Source organism: Ursus maritimus, unplaced genomic scaffold (genome assembly GCF_017311325.1).
Source record: "Ursus maritimus isolate PB19 unplaced genomic scaffold, ASM1731132v1 scaffold_5, whole genome shotgun sequence".
Taxonomy (NCBI): Eukaryota; Metazoa; Chordata; class Mammalia; order Carnivora; family Ursidae; genus Ursus; species Ursus maritimus.
The window spans coordinates 38,840,802-38,864,246 of NW_024426663.1; the positions used below are offsets into that span (position 1 = coordinate 38,840,802).

General features: G+C 41.1%; 1 protein-coding gene across 1 annotated transcript; it reads right to left on the reverse strand.

Annotated features, from left to right (window-relative positions):
* Positions 1 to 2,902: 2,902 nt before the first annotated feature.
* On the reverse strand, positions 2,903 to 21,985 carry SHISAL2B (shisa like 2B). Its single transcript, XM_040622233.1, has 3 exons — positions 21,746 to 21,985; positions 17,414 to 17,571; positions 2,903 to 5,707 (listed from the first exon to the last, which is right to left on the reverse strand). The coding sequence occupies exons 1-3, from the start codon at positions 21,934 to 21,936 to the stop codon at positions 5,571 to 5,573; spliced, it is 486 nt and encodes a 161-aa protein (XP_040478167.1). The 5' UTR covers positions 21,937 to 21,985; the 3' UTR covers positions 2,903 to 5,570.
* Positions 21,986 to 23,445: the final 1,460 nt, after the last annotated feature.

Consider the following 23,445-nt stretch of genomic DNA (forward strand, 5'->3'; position numbering starts at 1 on the left):
TATAGACATTTTTTTTCATATATGGGACCATCGTCATCTGGCAATATATTTTTAATGTGCTGACTCTGAAGTATTGAATCAGTCTTATTACTTGGTAGCCATGCCCCAAGTATGGATATTTGTACATGCAAAACACATCATTTTTGGTATTCATGACTCTCTGTCTGACTAGTGTTATTACTTCATAAGTTGATTGTAAATGGCTTTACTACGGTCAACACAGGTAATCTACCTAGCACTTAATGAGTGTTTGCTGAATCAAGTGTGCGCCTTCCAGTGATAAAGTGAGGTAGGGGATAATGCTTTGCTCTTGACTCTGAAAAATTTAATAACTTTATATCCTATGATAATATATAAAGATAGTGAAAATTTTCACTGTTGTTTTTAAATCTCAAACCTTTTTTGGATGTCATAAGAGATGAAGCTGCTTTATTGGTTTTAACTAGGACATTTGAAATGAATGGTGTTGGCAGGAAGATGATGATGAAAATACGTATAAGGAATTTTTACTGTTACATGAAACACAGAGTTTCTAGTACCTGCCTCCTCTGTTATTGTAACAATTACAATTTTTTTCCTTGTTTAAAAAGGCAAGTGTAGTTCAGCCTCATAGAGATGACGCTGTGTTGGGTAGAATTTTTAGGATAGACTCCTGGGTTGTTTTACAAATGTGCCATATTGGCATCTCTTCCAGTGATACCTCAAACACAGAACTTTTTAATTAGGAGGATGACAGCTAAATCATCATTAGAACTGATTTTTATTGTATTCTGTATGTAAATTTTATGAAGCTTGTTTCTATGAGTAATGTGGAAAATTTTTATAACTGTGAACATATATATTTATTTGTCTAAAATAATTTGTAGTTTTGAAGCAGGTTTCACACTGAATTTATGGTTTCAAAAATGACCAGTTTGGGGTGTTTCTCTCTTTTACTTCAGTCATAGACCTTAAGAGCAGTGACAAAAATTTAGGATTAAGAATTTTATTCTGTACTTTTTAAAATATAAGAGCCAGGGAGTTGCATCATGAAAGCCTTTATATAACAATGGAAATTTTATATGGGTAAGCATTTTGAAACATATATTAGTAGATAGAAGTGTTTCTTACATTTTTTATTTCACTATGATCAGTGTCACTTCCTTTGCTTAGTGTTTAGATAGCCCTGACGCCCAGTGAGTTAAACACTTACCTTTGTAGCAGCCTCAAACATCACCCAGTTATCATGGCTCGGCACCAAAGACTGCGCGTACCTCACTGTGGTGCAGTTAGAAATGTTCAAGTTGCTCGCCTGCAGACATGGCTACAGGTGAAATCGTTTTGGTGAAATCAGGTAAGTCCACGTAACCTCACGAGCTGGACAGGCGTACTGATTCTTTCCTCATGCAGCTCCCCTCTCTGGCATGACCTCAGTCAGACTGGGGGAGCTTGCTGACTCCTCATACCTGTGCTTACCATGTTCCCATTCTAGGGAAGCTACACCCACATCCCTGTTCTGGCGTCATAGCTGAGGAAGCGTTCACACATTTAGTCAGATGGCCTCCTCAAAAAGAAGCCCCCCCCCTTTTTTTAAATAGTTCTGTCAGCTGTTGAAGAGAAACAGAGTTATTAGGTTTTTAAGGGTTTGTTTGGCCTTTGCTGTATTTTATGTATTTTTTAAACTGCATTTTATGAAAATACAGTTCTTTAGTTACCATGATGAAAAAAAATAAAAGATCTTTTAAAAATGATTGAGAAACGCTACATGCACAAGGATGACCTCATCCTGTTGAGTGTGTAACATGGTTAAAAATGCTAATAATTGTAGTAAAACAAAGTTAATTCAGGTATTGATGAGTTTTATTTGTTAATTGTAGAGACTATAAATTGGCTCATTAGATTTGTTTTCTGAATGGGGACGCAATTAATAATGGTCCAGACGAGTTATATAAAATTCAGCACTCATTAACTAATACAGTGTGCAAATTAAAAAATTTTAATGCTCAGTAATTTTTTCCAGCAGTTAATATTCTTGGAATTATTCTTAAGTCAATTCCCCATAGTATGAGAATAGTTTATGAAGTCTCTCATCTGAATAAAATTCATTTCTTTTCACTAGTTTTCTTTTAAAGTGATCTTGTTGTTGGGATTGGATATAGATCTCACTAATAAATTTTAGAAGGTTAGTGAAATTTTCCCTGAGGCAGTATGTAGCAGAAAGAAAACTGAATTTTACAGTAAAAATCCAAAAAGTTCTGGCCTTTCTAACCACCTGTGTGACTTCCAACTAAATCATTTCACTTCTCTGGGCCTTGGTGTCTTTCATCTATAACATATTGTACCCAGTTATCTCTGAGACCTCTTCCCCTCCTTAATGTATATGCTTATCAATATTTTAGTACAATTCAAGTAATGTTATTCATTTTAGATATTACTATAGGTAAGCAGGTAGCATTCTGTAATAGTAAAGGTTGAATTTATTAATATAACTGTTAAACACATTCAACGTCTTTAAGCAGATAATTGATATTGGGTTTACATTCCTACCAACCAATGTGTGTCATTTTCACTAGATGCATATAGAGCTTTGTATCTGTAACCTGATTATCTGAATACTCTGAGGCTCTTGCTTTTAGCTGATGGATCTGCTCCCCACACAGTTCCCTCTCTCTTTTCTCCATTATCATCTGTTGGCTAAAATCTCTCCAAGGTATCCCTAATTGTTCCCCCTTCATACATATCTGTTTACATCTTTGGTTCTCTGAGGCCAAAACATCAATAAATAAGGAGTAAAAGAATTGATGTGTCTGTATTTACAATTCACACTGTCTAAAATTATATAACCCTAGCTCACCTTCAATTAAACTAGGTTGCAGAGTTATTAATAATGTTGATAAAAATGCCATCGATTCCTTTCTTTGGCAAACATTGATTGAGCACCTGTCATGGCACACGCTCTGCTATGTACCGGGGATACAAAGATTCATAAAGACTCATCTGCTTCCCTGAAGAGGTTCCTAGTTTAGTTGGTGGGAGAAACAGCAGAACACATCACTGTATGATAAGTGCAGTAATTGACCTGAGCATGTGTTTATAGAAACACAGACGGTACTTAGCTTGCCTGGAGGAGTTAGAAGAGGCAGCCTAAAGAAAGTATTGTTTGACTTGGATTTTGATGGAGGATGAAGGTGGAAGTCCTGGCAGTGACTGATGAGTGGGTGCTGTGAACAGAGACCACAATAGAAACACAACAGAGGTGTGTGTGTGTGTGTGTGTGTGTGTGTGTGTGTGTTAAGAATTGTGAGCAATATCCTGAGGCAGGAAGTGGGAGAATTGAGCGGTCTTAAGTTCCACGTTTGGAAGCTTGGACTTGAATCTGTAAGCAATGAGACACCATGAGAGAGTTTTAAGGAAAGAAATGACTTTTATTGGGATTTGGTTTCATCCATTTCAAAATGCAAGTAAACAATTTTTTTTTAAAAGATGAAATTGCTCTCATGAGAAGGCCACATAGAAAATAACTTGAATTTTGTGTCCTATTATTTGTATATTCCCATTATGTCTTCTTCTAGACTCACTTTCCTTTCTAAGATTTGATTATTAACAAAAATTCCAGTGACTTGTCTTTTAAAAACACAGAAAGCTACTATATGCCTTATCAGACCCATCCCCAGAACGACCTGCATTATGTGCATACTTGGAAGTTTGTTTGTGTTGAATTTTTAGATTATTTTTGACTGACTTAAATTCTGTCGTTAGGTTAGTATTTGTTACACCCCAAAAAAAATCATTTAAAATAGTTTTCATTGTGTAGACTTGGCTGTAATTTGATGAGGCTTCTCGCCCTCTTCGTAGTTTGTCTCAATCTGTGAAGCGCAGCTGCTTCAAAGTTACAGAGACACATAGCATTTGGTCCGCTGGTTGAGCCGGGTGGCTGTCCCCCAGGTAACCTGGCTTGGCAGGGACTACAGCTAGTACTAGTGCTGGGATTCCATCTTCCTGGGCCGTTGGCATCCAAGGAGAGTGTGGGTCTTAAGCCACAGGATGGTAATCCCGTTGGGGAAGCCCAGGGTCCACAACCCGTGACGCATGCAGCCAGGCCCAGCCTCCATATCTCCCACAGGTTAGAAGGAGTTTGGGGGACCTTGAGCATTTTGCTGGCCTTGGCCAATTTGCCTGCTTCCTGTGTCATTTATGGCATCCGCCCTTGCCCTTGAACAGCGAAGGTAGAGCTGTACCAGTGCCTTAACTATCTCAGCCTAGGTTTTTACCTGAGGCAACATCTGACGAGTAGTGTAATTCTGAATATCTGTGTATCAAGACAGCCAGTGTGAAATCCAGCACAGGCAGGAAACGCTGCAGTAATGATCTTGGAGCTGTGCTCTCGTTGGAGCCACACGTGGCTATTTAAATTTAGATTAAATAAATAAATAAATAAAAATGTATTCTTCAGTGGCATGAGCCACATTGTAAGTGCCCAGTTGCCACATGTGGCTAGTGGCTGCCATGGACAGTGCAGATATAGAAAGAACATTTCCATCCTCACAGAAACGTCGGCACAGTGCTGGTCCAGAAGACATCCCCAGTTCTTGGTAAACATTTTGACAACCTAATGGTCAAAAGTTTCCAAACCTGAGCTTTGCATGCCTGAGAGCAATAGGGCATTCCTTTTGTTTTTCCCCCCTCAGACCAGAGAAGCTGTATATGACACATTTTCAAAGGCTAATCTTCCAACCACAGTAATTTTACACAACACAGCGGATGTGTTGGGAAGAGCCAGCTTTTAAAATTAACCCTTTTTTCCTAGTGAATTCCATTAGAAAACAAGGTCTGTGTTCTTGTAATAGAAATCATACTTAGGAATAAAAATCTTTTAAGACAATTATAACGTGCGGAAATCATAGTTTTACTTCTAGGTGTCGTAAGTGGTATTAATGCAGTAGCCTTAGGTGGAACTAGAGAACTTATTTTTTTATAACTTTCATTATGGAAGCTCCGCAGGAACTTTATCAGTGAAGGAGTTTTGTTATGGTTATCCCTCGGTATGCAGAAAATATTGATTATGCAGATTACGCACTGTGACGTAATTTGTTATTGAATTGTTAGGTTTTATAAAGACAGTACATTCATTTTCTACCCAGCAACCCCTGAAAAAACAGAATGGGTTGATCTCTGAGAGACTTAACATGCCACCTCTGTTTTATAAGACCCTCCCCCCTGAGATTTACCTATCCAGTACCATCTCATCAAAAGAACTGCGAAATGTTGGTAACGTGACAAATCTCTCATTGTTCCACACTGGTGTAGGTGCACTTGTCTGTGTTACTGATAAGTTCTTTAATTTCTCCTGAAGTATTAGCATAATTCCATGTAATACAGAAGCATCTTAATTAGCAAATAAAAGTAAACTTCTGCACATGATCAGAAACCTTAGTGGGTTTTTAATAAATTAATTGAATAATCAAAAATGCAGCTGTGTCTTGCTTTGTGAATGGTTAAGTTTTGAAAAATACAATTACAAACTGTTTTTGAAATGCATTCTTTATTCGTATTGTTCCGTCTCTCCAGTGAGCTTTTGCAACACAGGCTTTTTAGTAATACACAGTTTTGATTTGTGTTGTATCCATTTTTGGATCTTGAATTATATCATCAGCTTCATAGGATGTTTCGATTGTTGAATTTGATGCCGCGTTTGAATTGGGGGCTTTGGTTTTCCTGTTTGAGTTGCCTGCAAAACATAAAACAAAATGAAATAATTATTTGGAATTATGACATAAAATTTGGCCTTTTAAGATTTGTGCTTAAAACATACATTTTGGAGCAATTTTGAAAATATGTCTTGAAAACACTGCATGGATGAGTGAGAAATGAATCATTTCAAAGTTGTTTTTGAGCATTTCCTTCTGAAAGTCAAATTATGGAAATAGTAACAGAGGTTAAGAATTTCATTTGCGTGCTTACCTTTCTTTCCTCCATGTTTCCATGGAGGAAATTACACATTTGAGAAGAAGGCAACAATTTCTGGGTTACTTAATAAAAATGTGACTATCTCTATGCATAAAAACAAAACTATACTAAAGCTTATCTTAATAATTTGCAACACTCTTAAGGCTTTGAAATCGTAATCAGTTTAGATGTAATATTTAAAAGAGAACACATTTGTGCCACAATCCCATTTCACTCATTCCACGTAAATATGAGTCCAAAATGCACAAGGATAGAGGAATATGGACCTTCGCTCCGCAAAAAAACTGAAGCTTATAGCAAAGAAATGGATTGTTCTTCAAGAATGATTGTTAGAAAAGTTAAGGGGGTGCATGGGTGGCTCAGGCAGTTAAGCATCTGACTCTTGATTTCGGCTCAGGTCATGGTCATGACATCGCGCCCCCATGTCGGGCTCCACACTTAGCGTGGGGTCTGCTTGAGACGCTCTCTCTAAATAAATAAATAAATCTTTAAAGGAAGAAAAGTAATTGTATCCTATAGTTTGCCAATATATACAAATTTAAATAATGTATAAATATGTAGAAGCAGTAGATAAATGCCCGCTGTCACTAATGCCCTCCCGTGCTGAATCCCTAGCCCCGCTCATAGTCTGGATGCTGTCTGACTTACCAGCAGCATTTCTTTCCTTGGCCTCCGGGATACCACCCTTTCTTGACTCACCTCCTGTCTCCATTGCTCCTTCTCAGTCTCTTGTTGGTCCCTTTTCTCTCCAGGCCTCTTAGATTCAGGAGTGCCTCAGGGCTTGCCAGTTGGTTCCTATCATCTGCCGCCTTCCTCCCTAATGAGTTTCATTTAGAAAAATCTGCTCCGAACCTGCCTCAGAGGAAGCGGGACCCACTGGCTGAGAGGTTCCACTATTAGAAACAGGTCCTTCCTCTTCCCTGTGCCACTTGCATGTGTTCGTACTACTGCCTGGCTTTGCCTATTTATAAGTAACTGTACAGACTACTTTCCAAGCCCCATCAGACTACCCCCACTGTGGGTTGATTTCAGAATTCAGCACTCACAGGGCAATATTATTGACAAGTTGTGAAGAACGATGTCTTGCTCCAGCTCCCAGATCATGCCCACAGAACTGAAACGTGGGTAGTGTTGTTCTCTGAGCTCATCTTAAAAGTTTGAAGTATAGGGACAGCCTAGAGTCAGTCGTTCAGTAAATAGATTTCATTACTTCTGAACCTCTGTGGTGGTAAAATATGTTCTCCTCAACATTCAGTCATAATGTTTCAACCATATAATCTGATTTTTGAAAGTTAATTTGTTGTAGGCACCCCATTTTCTGGCCTGGCAAGTAGCTCTCTGGCCAGTCAGCGATCATTCTCTGTGGAGTAGGGAAGGCTGGCATGAAAATCTAATAAACCGATACATTTGACTTGACTGTCACTTGCAAAGTGGAGTTTTAAAAAATAGTAGATGAAAATTTAGCTACTAAGCACTTAAGTAACGGAATTTATTCTCTGTGGGGGCCACTGAAACTGTTTTCGTCATGTAACATTAGAAAAATGACGTTTTTATAGGTTTATTTTTCATTTGCATAGCATAGTTTGTCCTCTTCAATATTCTAGCAGGTAAAGACAAAGATCAAGGATGTAAGATGTAAATTGGTTTCATTTTATCTGAGTGGCTTTTGCATCTTACATAAGCAATTCTTTAAACATCTAAAACTTAAAATTTTATTGGAGTTCCTGGAAGTCTGAACTGAATGTTGGTTAATTCCAGTCCTTCATGTGTCCTAAGCTTTTTACATCCTTAGAATCATGAGTTATTTCAATCAGACTTCCAAGGTGTTTTTATCTACCTTGTCGCATACAGTTTTTGTTTTTGTCTTTTTTTTCGTGGGAAATAAATTCAGGAGGTTATTTCCTAACTTAGGAGTTCTGTCTAAATCATCTCCGTGCTGACAGCTCTAGTTTCCAGTATGTATTTTCTGGCAGCAACTGGAAGAGTTTACCTAACCTGTCTACTGCCCTCTGAGATTTAAAGCCTTGCAAAATAGATTCCAGTGTTACAGGTTTTTCTTCATCTAGGACTTAGAAAGACACCCATTCTCCAGCCCTGACTTCTGATTTCCTTGGCTACTGGATCCTTCTAATTGGTGTAGGTACAAATTTGTTTCTTAGGTTGGCTTCTTAAGGCAAGGCAGTTCGCCTAACAGAACCAATCTGCTTCACAAACAAGAAAAGATTTGCGATTTACACCATACCAGTATCATTTGAAGCAGGAATTTTGATTAGCAAGTTAACACCCCTAGTGTTGACGCTCTTCTCACAACTTACAAAAATCCAAAGGTGCTTTCAATGTGTATCCTTCTGCAGTGAGTAGCTAGAGTGATGACAGAGTCCAGCGACCTGCATCTCTTTGGAGTAATTTTAAAAGAGCAGGAAAAGTCTGAGCAACCTCACCTTTTCCTAGTTTTGCTTTGATTAATAGAAGCTAATTTCTTAACCAACAAAGTAGGGATACAATCAGCAGCCTCTTTTTCTGTCCCAGGATTACAACATGGAATAGATTTTAAATAAGGAATCTGTAATTCCATTGAGCTCCCAAGGGATTTGTTACACATAAAAGGTTTTCCTTAATTAATTCCTCTTTTTCCTTGCAGAATGCAGACTGTGAAGGTCCAACATTATTGTTCTTTCCTGGGTTTGGCATTAGTTGTTCTTTCTGCTACTCATGTCCCATTTTCATTCTTTTTTTTTTTTTTTTTTTTTTTTTTTTTTTTGGTGTCTGGTCCTCAAAGGGAAATCTCAACCTTCCTTTAATCCTCTACCTCTCAGACTGGCATTTAAATTAAAGCTTTGGCCTTTGTCAGAATTCAAATGCAATTCATCAAACAATCTTTGCAGGTATCCTCATCACGAATTACACCAATATATTTTTTCTGATAATGGTTAAATTTTGCATTCGTTTTCAGAACCGGTCCTCAGGAATCCATTTATCTTACAACTCCTCTATGAACTCTGCCCTTGCCTGCCATTCCAAAATATCAGAAGAGTGCCGGAGACCCCTGCAGGTCTTCATCTCTTTGACTCTCTGGCCAGAACTGTAATTAAGCTTTTCTGCCATTATCTGCCTACACCCCCCTAGCTTCTGTGTCACAGTCTCAGTCCTACAGCAGCTTCTGATTCCTAATTGGCTGGCTCACTTTACTCCTGACTGGAAAATCTACACATCCCACTCATCCCACAGTTCCTCCTCGTGAAAAGAAGCCACCTTAAATCTGTACCCTAAGTGTGTTTGATTTGCAAGAGGATGTTTTCCGTTCGAATTTAATATGAAGCATGGGGCTGGATCCAAAGTTAATGGCGAAGTGGGCAAAACTTGCCCAATGACCTGCTGATTTACTGTTCTTTACCCTGTGCGGTGCCCTGCCTTCTTTAGAATATAGAAGTATCTCAAGTAAATACAGCCAAAAATTCACTGTACAAGCTACAGTCTTAGACTTGCCCTTTGGCTTTATCCATCCATCAATGAGCGAAGGCAGTTCTATCCAGAAATGTTTTTCCTATCCTATTTTTTTCCACAATGGGCCTTTTTTCCTTTTTCTTTTCTGCTTTATTAAATTTTTCCAATCACTGACGACTAAAATAACTCACAAATAACTTAGCTCATATTTAAAATCCTCTAATGAATTTTCACAAGAGACTAGCTTCTATTTTGTTTATTGGTTCCAACATCAGCTGAGACTGCCCAGCCCTGAGCTCTGAGGAGGACCCACACATAGCAAATGTGGCAGGAGCTCTGCTGAGCAATTTGATTTTTCTACATCTAGGAACAAAAGCAGTCATAGGAAATTGCAGGCTCAGTATTTTAAGTAAATGGTCCCATAAGGAGGCACAGTAACCTTTTCTGTTGTTGAGTTCAAATTACCCCATCTTCTACTAAGATCTCAATGAGTTCTTAAGGCCTTTCTGGGGGCACCTGGGTGGTTCATCGTCTGCCTTCGGCTCAGGTCATGATCTCCAAGTCCTGGGATCCAGCCCCGAGTTGGACTCCCCCTGCTTGTGCTCTCTCTCACTCTCAAATGAATAAATAAAATATTTAAAAAAATAATAAAAACATTTTTTTGAAAAGGGCACCTGGATGGCTCAGTCAGTTAAGTGCCTGCCTTCTGCTCAGGTCATGATCCTTAGGGTCCTGGGATCCAATCCCACATCCAGCTCCCTGCTCAGCCGGGAATCTGCTTCTTCCTCTCCCTCTGCTCCTCCCCCTGCTCCTGCTCTCTTGCTCACTCACTCTCTCAAATAAATAAATAAAATCTTAAAAAAAAAAAAAAAGCCTTTCTGAAACAAAGAATGGTATTACAAAATAATTTGGCAGCTGAATTAATAAGAGTTTTGAGCAGAGTTTTGTTGGACAGGTGTTAAGGCTACTAAGAAAAATAGATCCCAAAGTTGTCTATAAATTTAGTACAAAACCCATCAAAATACCACTTGATTTTTAAAAATTTGACAACATGATTCAAAAGCTTATTTGGAAACCTGAAGAGTAGCCAAGAAACTTTGATAATGAAGCATAATGGGAGGGAGGAGAAAGTCTTTCCTGGTCAGGTGTTAAAATTATATCACTACAATAATTTTTAAAGTATATTATTAGCTTAAGAATAAACAGATTGATAAATTTAACAGAGCAGAAGGTCTAAAAATAGATCACAGTATATATAAGAATTCAGTTTATGACATTTTAAATTGGCAAGAGAAAGATTATCCAGTAGATATTTGGACAGTGGGTTCATCTGCAAAATAAAAAGGCAGATTCCCTACCTCACACTTTACACCAAAACTAAAATTCCAGTGTTACTAAAAACTTAACCAAACAAACAAAAAAACACAAATAAATGTATTAGAAGAAAATATAGGTTAGTATCTTTATATCTTATAGTGAGGTGATTTTAGATTTAGATTTTTAAAAATTTTATAATTTTTTTTAAGTAATCTCTACACCCGACGTGGGGCTTGAAATCATAACCCCAAGATTAAGAGTCACATGCTGTACCAACTGAGCCAGCCAGGTGCCCCCAGAGGTGAGAACTTTCTAAGGATGAAACTGAAGGGAGAAAATACAAAAGAAGAAACTTCTCTAAATGAAAAATTGTCACATATTAAATTACAAGGGAAACAACTGTGAAAACAGTTGTGATATATGTGGAAAAGAGTTTAGTTGCTGTGTGTAAAGTTCTTCTAAAGTGGCGAAAAATGTACATCACCATAAAAAAATGTGTATGAGATATGAGCAATAGTATGCCACAAAAGAAATAATGACAGGGGCACCTGCCTGGCTCCACTGGAAAAGTGTGCAACTCTTCATCTCGGGGTCATGATTTCAAACTCCACATTTGGTGGACAGATTACTTAAATAAATAAATATTTTTAAAAAGAAGAAATAATGACAAACATTAAAATGTCCACTCACACTCTTAATTTAAGGTAAAAACACTATTATTTTTTTCAGTGAAATTAGTAAAATGTGTATCTTTTGAAATAATAATACACCTGAAATAGTACTTTTCTGGAGGGCAGTTAGCAACTCGTACCCACAGCCTTTAATATGTGCCCATCCTTTGGTCAACAAGTCCACTCGCAGGGATTTATGCTAAGAAAATACTTAGATAATTTGTACAATGTATGTGTGTAATGAAAAAAAAAAAAGGAAGCTCTTTCAAAGTCAATAATAAAATATGGTATACTCAGATTTTAGTTTCTAAATACTGTTTCCAACTAAAATGAACCACGCTTTTTAGAGAAATGTCAGATTCCAGGGCTGGAACAGGGGACGTACAGGCTGCCTGGAACATTTTGTGAGAGAAAGCAAGAAAGTGCTCAAAAAATTATGGACACATTTCAAAAGGACACAGGACCCAAATTTAAAGGGGCTCCCACAGGCCAAAGCTGAGACAATGTAAGGATCCGAATAAATAATGACAGTCATAGAATATTTTAAAACGAAACATCTGAGTCCATACTGATCTTAATAAATGAATGAACAGGTCATTAACCAGGGGAGAAGGGAAAGCTCTTTCTTGTAGTAGAATTACAAACAGCCAACATCAAAAGAATGTGGGGCTTGGAAAGTCACATTTTATAACTGTTGTAATAATAGTTTAAAATTATTTTGAAATTTTGAATGAAAAAAATTAAGAGCTGTCAACGAGTGGATGAAAGTTTGAGGAGGAACAGGATATTTTCAGTCTCAAAGTGCCTCCCTACAAATTACTTAGGAATTAATAGGGAAAAATAGTGACTTTACAATGTATTAATCCAGCAAATGCAACCTTAGCCAACGAATCAAAGTTCACATCACCCCTAATGGGACAAACCGGTATTACGTGCTTCCTGATATGAGGCCCTGAGAATATGATTTCTGTGGTGTTCTTGTTGAAATGTATTCTCTCTCCAATCATGAGAAAATATCAGACAAAGTGAAAGACCCCGTACAGAATAACTGGCTTCTGCTTTTCAAAAATGTCAAGATCATGAAAGACAAAGAAAGGCTGAGGATTAAAGGAGGCTGAAGAAATGTGACAACTAATTACAAGACTAGATCCTAGATGAGAAAAACACTGCTATTAAGGATGTTGACAAAATCTGAGTATGAATTGCAGATTAGATAATATTACTGTGTCAGTGTTACATGTCCTGACTTTGCTAAACATACTGTAACTGTAAGAAAAAAATCCTGTTCTTAGGAAGCACTTACTGAAATATTTACGGCTTAAAGGCATGATATCTGCAAATTATTTTCAAATGGTTCAGAAAATATACATTGAGAGAAAGTCAATGACAAGGAAAATGAGGCAAAATATTAATAATGAAGTAAATCTGAGGAGAGGAATACAACCTTCTCTCTACTATGCTTGCCATTTTTCTGGAAGTCTGAAAGTATATCGAAATAAAACAATAAAAAATCATAGCGCTCCGCCAGGATATTAAAGTGGAACTATTCTATGGCAAAGGCATTTATTTATTGGCAAACAAAGATGTCAGTATTGTTCAGTGAAAAAAAAAAAAGCCTAAGACTCATCCCCCCCTTCGTTGTAGTCCCGTATGTAGAGCTGCAAACCAACAATCCATGAGGGATTCCACGTGGTGTTAATAGCCCTCCCGTCTGTACGGTAGAATCACGGAAGACGCTGTTGGTTTGTTTCTCTGTATTTTCTAATTTTCCATCAGTAAAAGCGAATTGAAAGAAAGGTTTTGCTTTCCAGGTGACTCTCCTAAGAAGAAGAAATAGAGCAGACCATTCTGAGCCAGTCCGAGTCATGTTTTGCTCATGGGCAGAAGAAACAATTGCGTGATCTTCAACTGTGCTTTCTCAGTATTCCGTACGTGATTTATGTTTTTCTCCTAGACAGCTGCACCTTCCTGAGGGGTTGCTCACCCTTTCTCATTTTTATCACCTGCAGGCCACCAGATACAGGGCCTCAGGTTGTCTATTATCACTGTACAACTGTATTATTTTCTTTGTGCCAGGCAGCCCTACTAATAGCTGCCCATTTAATTTCCATCCAGAACTCTGCTTCCAACAGCCCCTCTCCTCAGGCCTCCACCCACCTCCGCAACCCCGAGTATCCGTGGAGACTCAAAACCACAGGATGGATGTGCTTCACCGGCCCGGAGCACCAATTTTCTTCAGATAGGAGAAGGAGAGGATGTTATTACTAGAGTCAAACAAGCCGTTACATTCAGCCAAATTGAAAAATGACGTAAATTTTTAAAATAAGATGGGAAAAAGTTAAAAATAAAATGGGAACTTCAAATGATTTAAAGCTCACAGGCCTCAGGCAAGCCTTTCCAGTCTAGCCCCTGGAATTCTGGAGGTACGGGTCCCTTTCTCATTCCCCTTTAAGGAATTTCCAGTGGAAAAGTTTGAGAAGCAGGGATCTAGGACATTCACCCCTCTAACTGCTTCTCTATTAGCCATTAATTCTTTCACATCGTAGGAAATGAGTCCTCCCCCTCAAGAGTGTCTATTCAAAAAAGTGCCCTGCACACAGTCATCTTATCAGAACTGTACAACTAACAAGCAGTGGGATTCTTTTAAACACTGGCATTTGAAACATGCATAACTCAAAACACACAAAAAAAGGGAAGAAAATGATGATGGGACACAATTTAAAGGCAATCAATTTCTTAGCGACAGTTCCTTTGCACAAAGTGAGCCCTGGAAATAGCCCAGCGAAACTCTACAGTCACTCCCAGTGGCCTGCTGTTTTCAGGATCAATTCAAACGTATAAAGGCTTAAATTGTATACATTAAAAAGAAGGGGCGCTTGGGTGGCTCAGTCGGTTAAGCATCTGACTTCAGCTCAGGTCATGATCTCAGAGTCCTGGGATCTAGCCCTGCGGTGTTGTGCTCCCCACACAGTGGGGGGTCTGCTTTGTCCCTCAAGCCTCTCCCTCCACCCCTCCCCCTACTCCTGCTCTCTCACACGCTCTCTCTCAAATAAATAAATAAATAAATCTCAAAAAAAAGAAGAAGAAAGATACACAAAGGAAAAACCTTGGCAAAACCGCCTAAGATCAGACTATTTTAGACTTAAACAGCTGTCATTTATAGAAACATAAAGTTCAGTGCCCTAGGTCAGTTTTAGAATTCGCACAGAAACATTTTTTCCTTCACGCCATTCAAATTGCCTGTAATGAAAACAGTCTCAATTATAAAAATTACTCTAAAATAATGGGAGGTCGACTCTTAAGAACAGATCATTTTGAAAGAAGATGAAACTGGTTTCCTCTGATGTAATGTTTACCTACTTGGTTCTTCAGCAAACATTTCATTATGTCCTTGACGTTGAAGGCATTCCTTAAGTGGGAATAAAGACTTTTTATTTTTAATAGAACACTGGAACCTATCCCTAGGTGGGAGAGTCACTGGAACAGAGCATGCCCACCTCACAACAGCTCCACGATGTTTTCACTCTAAAGGGTCACTTTCAAATATAAGCCATTTTCTCTCCTATTTCAGTGACATTTCGATTACCTATCTTGTTTTGGGCTCTCCACCATGGCTGATTTGGTTAAAATCAACCCAAAGGACTAAAATCACCTCATTGGAAAGCAGCAGGAAGGCAATGACCACATAAAATCCTGCTTTGTCGATAGCAGGCACTCAGGAAAGGTGCCTTGAGCTAATTTGCTTCCTGATAAACACAGTGTTTTTGAGAGGAGACATTTCGATGCAAGAAAGCAGCTTCTAACTACCTCAGAAGTGCGTTAATGGATCTCCGTAGCTGAACGGCAATAAGACCGAAAGACTTGAATCAACAAGCCAACTAAATCTGTTGCTAGGTTCTCAGAGCCGACATGAAATAAGAGCCCCCAATAACATTTGGGGGCAGTCCCTGAGATTAACCAGGAAAAAGAACCAACTTCTGCTTAGCACAACGCATGGCATAGAGGAGACGTTCAGTGACTACCTGGTGGCTCTAGAGGCGACAGTAAAGAGGCTCCTGTGATCGTCTACTATAAAGGTACTACTCGTTCAATTCATTCAACAAGCATTGTTACGTGTTTTAGGCAATAGGGAGACAGTAGTGAGGAACAAGTGAAAATTACTACTTTCCAGGCACTTACTTTCCAGTTGCAGTGGAGAAAAGTTAGACAATAGACAACTAAATATACAGTATATTAGTGCCAAATGCTTAGAAGAAGAATAAAACAGGAAGGGCGTATGAAATGTTGAAGGGGAGTTAAAAGCCAGATATGGGGACCAGGGAAGAACTCCCTAGGAAGGTGACTTTTAGTAAAGATTTAAAGAAAGTGAAAGTCATATGGGTATCTGAGCGAAGAGCCTTCTGGACAACGGTGACAGCACATGCAAAGGCCCTGAGGCAGAGGAGTTTCAAGGAAGAGCAAAGAGGCCAATGTGTCTGTGCACAGGAGATGAGAGAAATGTGGGTGGAGAGGGCAGAGCACAGAAGCCCTGGTAGGTCCCAGTTAAGACTTCTGTATCTAACAAGAGAGGTGGGAAGCAATTAGGGTTTTCTGACTTAGCTTGTAACAGGCTCACTTTGGCTGCTTTGTGGAGAGTAGACAGCAGGTGAGCAAGGGCTTACTTAGCTGGGAAGGGGAGCTATTTGTTTTAAAATGAAGAGGCTGGAGTTTGCAGCTTTAACAAACTCCCTAGCTGATTCTTATGCATAGTAAAATTTAAGAACATCCACGTTAAATTAAGCACTTGAGACAAAAAATTGATTTTATGATCTAATTACTTGGTAGTCACTAATCCACTGTGGAGAAACAGGGTCTAAGCCATCGGACCGAATTCAACTAACAACCTGTCTATTTGGTGACACAATTCCAAACAGTGCTTCAGAAAGAGAACTGCCAAGGGACCTTGGCCTCTTGCTCTGTGACGCAGGACACCCTCTGAGACCTTTCTCCTCTACAGAAAAGGAAAGTAGAGCTAATGCGATCATTCTGTGACCTTGATAAGGTCACAGAGCATGTATTCCAGAAATATACATTTCAGGGTTCAGCCAAAAGAAAGCTTCTGAGCAGGCGATTTTCCAAAATTTTTTAAAGTAAAGTTTTTCATTCTCTTTTTAAATAGAAGTTACGGAAGACATATCTTATTCTAAATACATACGTGTGCATAGGTACGCATATATATTCCATTTATATAGTCTACATTTTTATTAAAATACACTCTATATATCTCAAAATTTATGACTACTACTTTTTAAATACACAACAGGAATTTATATTCACAAAAATTATAACAATTCTTTCTGACTGAATTTCCTGATGCTAACAATTAGCATTTGTGTGGCACTTTGTAACTGAGATAACGAGACCCAGTTCCACAAACTGTACATAAACATTTCTTTCTACTTTATGGTCACTCTACGTGCGCGTGCGCACACGGATACCTTAAATAGTTTGTGATCTAGTCAGGAACAAAGACAGTCTTCTGTTTACCTTTCCTGTTTTTCTATTCCTTTTGTGTGCCTCTGAAGTGTTTTATGTGCTTCCTCCGAGCTCTGCAGCCCTCAGACACCCAGGGGAACGCTCAGCTGACCACTGACTGACCCATCTTGAACAATGCAACCCTCAGCATTAATTATCAGATATTTTGCTCCTCTATTTATTCGACTTCTTTGGCTTTCTCAAAAACAAAATTTAAAAACTCCCAAGAGGCTAAAACCTTTATAACTGAGAGCCTTAAATACAGTAGAGTGGATTTATTGGCTCCTTGGGTTATTTTTCGTGAGAACATTTACATCCTGCCCCTCTTCTGTCCTTTGACCCAATTTCTTGAAGGTATTTCACCATTAATGCCTAATTTCCTGTGAATTTCTATAAAGGCACATAATGAGTTGAATTTTTAAAAAGCATTCATTGCTCACAGGATGGTGGGTTACCCAGGGACAGATGATTTTCTTGAGTAGAGTAAAGGGAGTTGGCTGCAAATAATGGAGGCGGATTACCTTCTCGAGTGGAAGAAGCCACGAGGCGTTGAAGTTTAAGGCCAGGGTCTAACCTTTGAGGCTTTGTAGACAGAAATAGGTAGCAAAGGACACAGACGCTGACGACAAAGGCAAGCAGAACAAGGGCAGCAGTTCCCAGTCCAACCAGGGCACCGATGCTGAAGAAACAGTAAGAACATTCTCACCGTCACAAAATGGTTTACACATACACTAGAGAGAAGGTCTGAAGACTGTCCGTTCTTGCTTCAGTCATTCCTAACCAAACTCTATTTTAGTATAAGCAGTATATGATTGAAATCTATAGCTCACCTTTGCTTTCATCAAATTCTTACATTTTCTCTACACATTTATATGTCAACATTAGTATAGAGAACCATGTGAACGCCTATGGCAGGTGAAAGGTCATGTGATTTTCTTGGGCCAGTTTAAAAATATTTCAATCAAAGAAACCTCTAGTAGTATATTTTAGAAAGAAAAATCATGTTCACCCACAAAAGATGAATAGAAAAATACTGACTGGTGCAAAAGTAGTAAAGCAAATGTTTACCAGAAATGAAGAACTTTTCCTCTGGAAAAGTATGGAAGATAGCACTTACTAGGACACAAAACCACAACTCTTACAAAAGAGGAGAAGAAGGTCTAATGAAAGGAAAGACATTTATAAAATTTATATAAAGTTCAGGTGTAGCCTGAGTTTTTCCTTTAGAAAAGAGCACACCACCAATGGCTCCTGGCACTAAGGAAGGACCCCTTGTGCTTTTCTCCAAAAAAAGTGTCTATCTGCTATTAGTTTCTCTGCATTCACTTTGTGGTCACTCCTTCTGATACAATCATCTATAAAACTAATCATTTGAGAAGTAACACAGTTTTCATAAGCCTGTGAACTCAATATTTTTAAGTGGGGAAAGGAACTTGGAGAAAAATTATCTTGAAAGACTAATAAGCAAACATACGTACTTTACTTTCCCGAACCCAATATATGTGTGGGTATGTAAATATACATAGAGGTTTTAAGGGGCTCAAGAGCTCATACTTCTGTTGACTTTCCCACAGTGCTGTGCATGCATATTAAAAGCACTGAATAGAGTACTTAGCTTATAGTAAATAGAAGTAAATGATAGTAAATAGAGGGGCGCCTGGCTAGTGCAGTCGGTTAAGCCTCAGACTCTTGATTTCGGCTCAGATCATGATCTCAGGGTGGTGAGATCAAGCCCCTAGACAGGCTCAGGCTGGGTGAGGAGCCTGCTTAAGATTCTCTCTCCCTCTCCCTCTGTCCTGCCCCCCTCCCTCCAATCTGAAAAAAAAAAAAGAAGAAAAAGTAAATCATAGTATAATCATCACTGAAAAGTAATCATCGTCGAAATGGTCGTTGAAAAGTAATGATCTTTTTCTTCATCATCGTCCTGGCCTATCTGTAGGCTTCCGCTATTTCCTAGAGATTGGGGCCCCGACAAGTTTGCCATGTACCAGGGGGAAGGAGGGGAGAATTTGACCAGGGAGGCTAGGTGTGTTAGGGCTCTGGAAAGGAGAACAGAATTAAAAGTGAGGTGCTTAAGCTCATCCCATTTATCCTTGATTTTAGGAGATAAAGTCCTCCCCACCCCCAGCCATTTAGAGATTGCCTCCTTGGCCACAGACTTGGAGTCAGACCTCCGGACCTCCAAAGATACTTGTGCCTGGTTGATTAATGTCAGCCCAATTCCCCTGGCCCTGCACACGGTGAAGCCTGGATAATTCTGTGGCTAGAGTCAGTGTATGTTTTATATGTAAATTGGAGTTTGCCCTCACTCGTGCACTCTCTTCCCGGGGCGAGACTCCTTGGCTCTGGCAAGGTCTCTTTCAGGTTTGTTGGCCCCAAAGCTGACTTTTGTTGATTATATGCGCCAGGGAGGGTTAGGACTCTGCACAGACACAGGGAAACATAATCCACTTAATGAACATTATCTGCTGCACAAGACAGCTAGGCTGCCACACATCTAGAAAGATTCTTGAAATGAGAACCAGTTATTTAAAAAATGCTCAAAGTAAAAAGTAATTTAGTCAATTTAAAAGTAAAATTGTCAACCTAATTAAATTCAACATGCATATTGTGAGCTTTTAATGTACACAGTTTAAAAACCCATCACATGATTGGGATAAACAAAGCATGCTCTTTCTGCTTTCTAGTATAATGAAAGAAGGTTCTTCATAATCTTGACAGACAGCTTGGGTCACATTCCCATTTTATAGAGACGTTGCTTCATGCGTACAAAACTCTAGATAAAGACGAAACTCTAGGAATCTCGGAAAATAGTCCTGTTGACACTACTTACTGAACTCATGTGTTGCCCTGTGCAAGAGGCATTATTTTCCTAGGTCCTGAAGCAGGTCACCAAAGGAAGCCCTGAGTGGTTAGGGATTTTGTAAAGAGGAGAAGAGACTGGGGTGGGCCAGACACAGGAAAGGGGGAATTCTCCTTTCCTCCCAGCACCTCGATGGCAGTCGGCTTTGCAGTCCCTGGGGGAGGGTCTGAAGCTGCCGCCTCGTTCATGCCGCAGGTCTCCGACTTGGAACCGTTGCTTACCTCGTGCCTTTCTCTAGCAGCTGTAGAATCTCAGAACAAATGCTAGTGACTCCGGCAATGTTTTGCACAGTTGGACTATTTTAAATTTGGGCGGAGAGCAAAGAATATGAGGGAAATGAAGCACTGAGTTTTTGCCTCCCGATTGTGTTCTCCGTGCTCAGTAACTAACAAGACCCCCAGATTTAATACTGCCAACTGATGTCCTCAGTTGAAATGATTTTTGTATGTCCTAGGAACTGAGCTCTACTGTGCGTTGCGTCCATGCTGAGTGAAGACCCCAGCCAGCTATTCATTCTTTGCGCCCTCATAAACCTATCCTCTGCTGCCTGTCACTTTGGAACTATTCAAGGATATGAGCATCCCAGACACTTTTCCAATTGAGTTTGACTTAAGAGTTGCAGTCTCTGTCGGAGGTGCTGCCATCATTATTAACACCTCCAAAGACTGGAGCGGGGTTACTGTGCTATTTTCCAAAAGGCCAGACAATATGCCAGTGCAATACTGATTACTTCTCCGAATGAGACGGATAAGCTGCCATTATTTTCCGAGATTATGCCCCACTCTGGCACCACACAATGTTGTTAGCTGAACTTACTGGTAAGAGGCACCCTTTTTGAGATTTTTTTTGAAGCTCGTAATACATTTTTTAAAAATTACTGCCTCAAGAAATAACATTTAAAGTCATTTGCTGTGGACTGGACATGTGTGACAAACTCTGGATCATGCTAGAGAAATAACACTCTTCCCCTTTCCAGCAGAGTCTCTGTCTTGTCAGGCACAAGCTAATTGGTTTGTGAGAACCAACCGAAGGTGGGTCTGGAGTGCTCTCACATTCATTCTCCAGGCAAAATCAAAGCATCAGGTTCAAAGGTTGCAATCTTTTGGAGTGGGGTGGCGGAGGTGGGGGGGGGCACTGAACAGTGAAAATATCTGCATAAATACTAGGTGGGGACAGGTAAAATTCCCATCATAGGACAAAGAGGCAAGGAAGACTCCACCTGACGAAGTCTCTTGTCTTTCCAGTAATGGCCGAGTGGCTCAGGTGTTAAGAAAGGGGGGTCCTGCAAAAGGTTCTACGGAGTGTGTATTATAAGGGCAAGTAAAACTTTCCCTGCCTGTGGGTCTCCAATTCGGTTCTGGGTCAGTGTCGGATCGCCTGAAAAGAGCAAATTCTAAAGTCTTGTCGCTGTTTGCGTACACACACACCCCTTTTTGATTTCTTCTCGCCCTCAGAGAGACTTTAAATACTCTGGTCCTTGGTTAATACCTTATAATGAGTCCCGAAGTCTCCCCCTTTCTATTCAAAGCACCAAATGCCCAAACAAATCAGAAAGAGAATGAAAACCTCCTCAAGTTATCTGCGTGTCTTCTCTACCCGCTGAGCCTCCTGCCTGGGACTCGTCCCTGGCGGGCGTGGAGCCCCGGCGCGGGGCTGAGTCGGGCCAGCGGAGCCGGCACTGCGTGCGCCCCGGGCGCACAGCCCGCGCTCCTCCCGCGCTCCTCCCGCGCCAGCCTCGCCGGGGGGCCAGGCCCGTTCACACTTCTGGCCGCCACAGCCTGACCCTCGCCGGACGGGGGCAGCACGGGGCGGGCCCCGGGGTGGAGCAGCTCCGAGCCGGGCGCGCGTTCTCTGCAGGTCCCTCACCCCGGCCTCGGAGGCTCCGTGTCCTTCCGGAGGGACCCGGCCCCAGCGGGCGACCCTCCCAGTCCCGGGGTGGCACCGCTCGTCGCCTCCCCAGAGCCCGCCGCCAGCCCGCCGCCCTGCGCACCTGAGGCTCCACATGTAGCTGTGCTTGTAGGGGAAGTAGCTGCCCGGCTCGCTGCAGCAGTACTTGAGGTCGGCGAAGCCGCAGCAGTAGAGCAGGGCGGCCCCCTCGCCGCTCCGGGGGCACTCGAAGGGCTCCACGAAGCTGTGGTTGAGGCTGTAGTAGCCCGAGCACACGCGGCTCGCCTCGCTCATCGCGGGCGGCTGCGGACAGGGGCGCGCGAGGCCCCGGACCTGCCCTCGGACCGCCCGCGCCCCGCACCGCCCGCGCACCCCCACGGCCCGGGCTCGTCTCCTGCGAGCGGGGGTCGGTCGCACTGCGTGTGCGTTCAGCCTTCGCGCGCCTCCTCTGCGCTCTCTCCTCCCCCTGCCCACATGGGCTCTGGTCGCTTTACTCGCGCTTCTCCCTCTTCTTACTGAGTGGCCCTTTTTTCTGCCGCTCTTCAACCCTGTACCTCTTCTCCCCCTCCCTTCGTTGGCTTTCTTCACGCTCCCTTGACTCCCCTCCACGACCTCTCACTTCATCGACGGCCTGGGGAGTTCAGCTGGCCCCACGGCACGCCAGAGAGCGATTTCACCCAAAGGAAAAGTGGAGGTGTCATATATGTTTGCCGAAGTTGCCGTTCTGCCTCCCCAAGGACAGGGCAGGTGGGTTCCCGGCAAAACAGAGCAGGGCCAGGGGAACCTTTACCCACAGGGGGCCACCGACCCACGGAGCTGAGTAGTGGGCAGAACCAAAGACCCTGAGCTACCAGGGAGGGGGTGGGTGGCGAGGACTACTCCGTCTTTGAGAAGTACACGTGAAAGATTTAAATTTGCCAGTTAAAAAAAAAAAATCAAAGACAGGAACAAGATTTTTCATCAAAAAGCTAGCCATGCATTCCGTATTCTGTGAAATGGCCTGCAAAAGGAAGAACAGGCCAGAGATTCAGGGAAAGAAGGTGAGCACTTTCTGCAGAGACAGGTAGACAGAGAAGGAGGCAAAGGAGATAAGGAGAAAGAGACCTGAATCCCTTGTGAAGGGCTGCAGAAATTTCTCTTGTTTGGTATTCTCATTTAGTAATGCGTTTGTTCACAAAGTCTTAAAATTACAGTAGTAATGAATGCCCTTTAATAAACCAAACAACATCTTGGTGTGCAAAGAAGAAAATAGTGATAGCCTTAAGGTGGGAGATGTGGTGACTGTGACATTCGTAGAATTGGTAAAATAGACAGAACGGTGTTCCTTTCTCTTCATTTGTTTCTGCGTCTTTCCTTTCGGCCAGAGGGTGGATTGGATGTTGCCATTCTGAATTTTACCTTGTTGGGGGCTGGGTGTTTCTGTATTCCCAGAAGTATTCTTGAGCCTTGTTCTGGAATGTGGTTAAGTCACTTGGACCCGGTTGGAGTCTTTTGAGTTTGCTTTTAACCTTTGTTGGTGGAACCAGAGTGGGCTCGAGGACTAAAGTTTTCCCCATCACTGAGGTGATGNTCTTCCGAATCCTCCACTGGACACCTTGTGAATTCCGAGAGTTCCCGTTCTGACTGGTGCAAACAAACTATGACACGCCTCCTGACCGCTCACAGGAGTGTTCCCTCTGCTCCTTTTAGGTAGCTCTTTTCCTGGCTTCCGGTAGTTTCTTGACAGGCCTGTGCCGGTCAGTACTCTGCTGAAAACTCAAGGAGATCCTCCAGGGATCCAGTTCTCTCTCTCTCTTCTCTCTC